This window comes from Genypterus blacodes, unplaced genomic scaffold (genome assembly GCF_046128005.1).
Source record: "Genypterus blacodes isolate CSIRO-AG114 ecotype Tasmania unplaced genomic scaffold, CSIRO-AGI_Gbla_v1 ptg000308l_1, whole genome shotgun sequence".
NCBI lineage: Eukaryota > Metazoa > Chordata > Actinopteri > Ophidiiformes > Ophidiidae > Genypterus > Genypterus blacodes.
In genome coordinates this window covers 30,001-35,000 of record NW_027467097.1, presented here as the reverse complement: position 1 = coordinate 35,000, position 5,000 = coordinate 30,001, and the positions used below count along the sequence as shown (strand labels likewise).

At 52.9% G+C, this 5,000-nt stretch overlaps 1 protein-coding gene across 1 annotated transcript in view; it reads right to left on the bottom strand.

The window, feature by feature from the left end:
* The window catches only part of LOC142988265 (forkhead box protein N3-like), a 37,498-nt gene that overhangs the window by 9,986 nt on the left and 22,512 nt on the right, over positions 1-5,000 (bottom strand). The window contains exon 4 of the mRNA XM_076137386.1: positions 1,803-1,861. Within this exon, the coding sequence (XP_075993501.1) occupies positions 1,803-1,861 (59 nt within the window). The remainder of the gene's footprint in view (positions 1-1,802; positions 1,862-5,000) is intronic.

Sequence of the window (5,000 nt, the reverse complement as noted above, 5' to 3'; positions counted from 1 at the left end):
TGATCTGATGTTGCTTTGATAACACACACACACACACACGCACACACGCACACACACACACACACACACAAACACACACACACACACACACACACACGCACACACACACTCAAACCACCTTTGTAGCAGAGTTTGCAATCGTGATTTATGTGATCGAATTGATTGACAGACTCTTTTTCAATGGCGTGGCACAGTGCGGTTGAAGTGAAGGACTTCCTGTTTGTCCAGAGCGTTGCCGAGCAGCGACTCGTCCTTAATGAAGTGGTACAAGTTAAGACTGGGACTCTGAGGACACTGGAGTGAGACGCACACCAAACCTCAGCATGCACGCCTTCATAAAGACGTGAGAGAGAGGAACCGACCCCGACCACCTCAGGTACTGTGAGGATCAAACGCCGGCGCCGCTGGATTTTTGAGCGACTAGAGCGGCGAGCCCGGCGGTCGGCGGGGGCGGCGGTTCGGGTCGAGGACACGTCTTCCGGGCTTTGTCCTCCTGTTCGTCCTGAGCCGCTCAGAGCCACGGGGAGAGGAAGACTTCAGCCCACATCAGCTCAGAGCCGAGCGGCGCTGAAAGCTCTGGGAATGGGAAATGGAAGTAATAACTGAGGGCCTCATCCTCCCTCCAACTCTTCATCTCTCTCTCTCTATCTCTCTCTATTTCAGGCTGTCCATCTCTTTCCCCACCTTTCTCTTTTTCTCTCCCATCTTTGCCTCTGGCTGTCTGTCACAACTTCCTGCCTCTCCCTCCTGGCCTCAGAGTATCATACCTGGCCGCTCTGCATCTCCCCTTTCAAAAACGCATTACACATTTAGAGAGTTCCCCCTCATCCCCACCTCCTTCCTCCTCCTCCTCCTCCTCCCCCCACACCCTTTATTCCCGTCTCTGCCTATCACCTTTGCAAATGCATTCCACGTCTGACAGTCTCACCCCCCCCTCCACTCCCTCGTTTCCTCTTCTTCTACAGTATCCGTCCGTCCGTCCGTCCGTCCGGCCGCCCCGGTCGCCCCGGCTGTCCGGCTGTCCAGACGCATCACTCTCAGACTCTGTCGGTGTCTAGAGGGAGCCCAGGTTTTCCGACACACTCTCTCCCAACCCCCGGCTCCTTGACCATTACTATTCCATTATCAGCGGCGGTGGAGGAGCGCGCTGCAGACGCCTAATGTATCCATTTCCCCCTCCATTTAGGGCTCGGCAGCCCAGTGAGCTCCCGGAGTGCTCCCTGATTGGGATTGAATGTCCATTTAAACTGCTGTCCAGTCACCAGGGATGAGGGGGGGGGGGGGGAGGAGAGGAAGAGGAAGAGAGAGGGGGCGAAATAGAGGAGTAAAGGAAGAGCGTGAGAGAAGGCGCGAGGAAGAGTGAATGCAGTTTTGTGTGTTGAATGACGAGGAGAGGCTGCTTACCACTCTCAGATTTAGAGCCCAGATTCTCTCTCTCTCTCTCTCTCTCTCTCTCTCTCTCTCCCTCTCTCTCTCTAACTCGCTCGTTCTCTCCGTCACTTTCCTTTTCTACTTTCAAAATACGCCTCTTCGGAGAAAAAGCGTTCCTCCTCTGGCGCTGAGCCAAGTGTCAGAACTCGGCACTTGGCATTCTCAAGGTGCGCCTCTAAAAAAAAAGAAGAGGGATTTGGAATTGAGATGATTGGAGTTGGCACATCCATGGAGGGAGGGGGGGGGAGGAGGAGGAGGAGGGGAGGGGGCTCGAGAGTGGAGGAGAGAAAGAGAGGAAGAACGAGAAGGTGGGAGATCACACACACACACACACACACACTCACTAGACTTGCGTAGGCAGAGAACTGTACCTTGTAGGAGAACTCCTCCGGTCTTTCTGAAGAGGGGGCTCCCCGACCACAAGGGAGGGCTGGAAGGAGGAAGAGGAGGAGGAAGAGGAGGGGCGAGGGGGGGGGTAGAGAAGAAAGAAAACTGGTCAATCATTTGATCATGTTGCAGCAGCCGAACACCTCGGCAGGCTCCGTCACGAGGCAGATAGCGAGGCAGGAATTTGAGCCCATAAGCCGGAGCTTCTGATTATAGTGATTAGATTCCCGGGTGTCCCACTGTTGCCATTATTCCCTGTGATTACCTCGGAGAATTACAGCCTCGCCGCTGTAGTCCACGGGGGTAATTTCTCATGACAACCCCCCACCGCACCGCCACTGCTCCATTCACACACATCCAAACGGCCCTAATCGGCACGCGCGCACACACACACACACACACAGAGAGACGCGCGCGAGCACATTGCCGTTAGTTAAGACGGTGCGATGCGCTCGTGACACGGGCGGGCCGCCGAGGCGACGCGCGCGCTCGCACAAAAGCCGGGGATTCACTTTAGGTGATCATTGCACCGCTAATGAGGGAGGTAATGACGGCATTCCTCACACAGACAGAGACGTCTTCACTCACACACACACACACACACACACAGGGAGACAATAGATACAGTTCACCCATACAGTTAGTGATGGGTTGAGATGGAGAGAGGAGGGGGGAGAGAGAGAGAGAGAGAGGGAGGGAGGGAGAGAGGTTTTCCAGGTTGAGTGCTCTTTAGTTCTCCATTAAAAACGTCTGACTGCTCTTTTCTTCTCCTCTGTAGCTGTTAGTGCGTCCGTCTACACGCAGGGCGGCACGGAACGGACAGATTGCGCCCAAATATGCTGCGGAGACGGAAACAAACACCGCCCCCCCTCTCTCACACACACACACACACACCAAACTCTGATCAGTGCTCGTCAATGGGATGAGGGGCGTGTGTGTGTGTGTGTGTGATGTGCTGAATGAGACCGTTTGGTCGGCCCACCTCGCCTGGCCAGATGCGGGAGAAGCACGCACACACACACGCACGCACACACTCACGCGCGCACACACACACACACACACACACACACACGCCCCGACACAAAAAGCAAGAGCAGCGAACGCAAATTTCAGCCCTGAGCCACCTGCTGTTGCCATGGAGAGTTGCCACATAGCGTTGCCACGGCGATAACATATTTTTCCTGCGCTAACAGCCTGTCTGTTTTCCCTACCACCCCCCCCCCCTCTCTCTCTCTCTCCCTCCTTTCTGTCTATCTCTCTCTCTCTCTCTCTCTCTCCTCCGCTTCCTCCTCAACAAATGGCTTCACAGTGCGACAGCACCTGCCTTATACTACATGTGTTGCCATGGCGGCGTTCCCGTTGCTATGGTAACCCTGTGCATTTAATGTAGTGGGCGAGGGGCTAAACTCGTGGCAGACGCTCGTTCCGCAACCCTCCCCTCCATCTCCCCTCATCTTTTCCTCCAAGGGAAGACAGCGGGAGGGTGGGAGAGAGAGAGAGAGAGAGAGAGAGAGAGAGAGAGAGAGAGAGAGGGGAAGAAAGAGAGAGGGAAAGAGGTACAGAGCTCCTCCCCAACCCCCTTGAGACACCCTTTCCTCCCTCCCTCCCTCCCTCCCTCCCCTCCTCCTCTCATCCAGATGCTGATGGGGTGTGAAGGAATGCACCATGGAGCTGACCTCCTACCCAGCATGCTCTCTCTCTCTCCCGCTCTCTCTCTCCTTTCCTCCCTTTCTCTCTCTTTCTCTCTCTCTCTGCCTCTCTCCTATCCTCCCTTTCTCTCTCTCTCTCTCCTTTCTCCCTTTCTCTCTCTCTCTCTCTCTAACACACACACACACACACACACACACACACATGCAGATGCAGACCCACATATAAGGACACACAGTGGAGCACACTGCAGGTGGGGGTTGACGGTGCAGAGTGAGTTATTATGGTCCATGAAAAACTGAGAGGTGTGAGCAACAAAGAGTAGAGGACAAAGAAGCGTCATCGCTCTTCCTCTCTCTCCCTCCCTCTCTCTCTTCCTCCCTCCATCCCTCAGCTAGTCTCCGTCCCTCCTCGTCTCCTTCCTCCTTGTAGCTCCTCTCTTAATTCCTCGGCCACTTCCTCCGCTGCACGTTTCCTTTGTTTGTCCTCGTCTCTCTCTGAGTTGTGCAGGTAGTCCTTGGCGTTAACACAATACGACGCGCGGCGCCGCCATTCATGGTCATTACACTTTATCACATCATATTCCACAGAGTGAGCGCTCTTCAGACGGATGCTGGGCTCTATTGATTGGACCTTCTGATCCCACAAGATGTTCATGAGGGTGCTTCTTAATGCTCTGTACACGCTTATATACACACACATGCAGATTTACATAGAACAGGCACACAAACACTCAAAAGGCGCTCAATCTGCGTCTTAAAGTGATTAAATGTAAGGATTTTGAGGGAATTTAAGGACAAATACAGGTTTTTCCAGGTTCAAATGTTAGTCTGAGGCATATATGAGACATACACACACACACACACGACACATGTCTATCTAACTTAACTCCTGTCTCACTTTAACCTGTAATCCAGATTAGCCCTGACCTTTAAACTCAGACTTTCCCCTTAAAATTCACCTTTCTGTCGCCGTAAAGAGGAATACATCTTTACTTCCACACTAAAGCACGACGTCACGTCTCTACCGTGTGTGTCCCTAATCGCTCCAACATGTCAAGTGAGGCTTACACATGTAAACTGAGCCGTCACGTGGCTTCACTGCTTCATGGTCGTATCAAATGGACACTGGAGCCGTTTTGTGCGTCACTTCTCTGTAACGCAGCCTGATAAGTTTGAGATCTTTGGAGCCTTTGGTGGTCAAATAATAGCTGGTTGTAATCATGGGCGGGGTCCAGCAGGGATAAAAGGCTACAGGTGTGTGTGTGTGTGTGTCCCGTCTTCCAAACAGACACTGCTTCCCCCTTTTGGTTTGATTATGATAACACATTCATGTTTGATGTTCTGTAATCAATCACAGTTAGTTAGACGCCCTCATTTCTATCTCTATTTATTGCCAAAGCTATTAATTAGGTTATTGACACATGGTAATGCAGGTGTGAGGGGAGAGAGAGGGTGTGTGTGTGTGTGTGTGTGTGTGTGTGTGTGTAAAACTCTGCTCAGGCGAGCGGCAGTTTGGCTGTGAGCGAGCGGAGG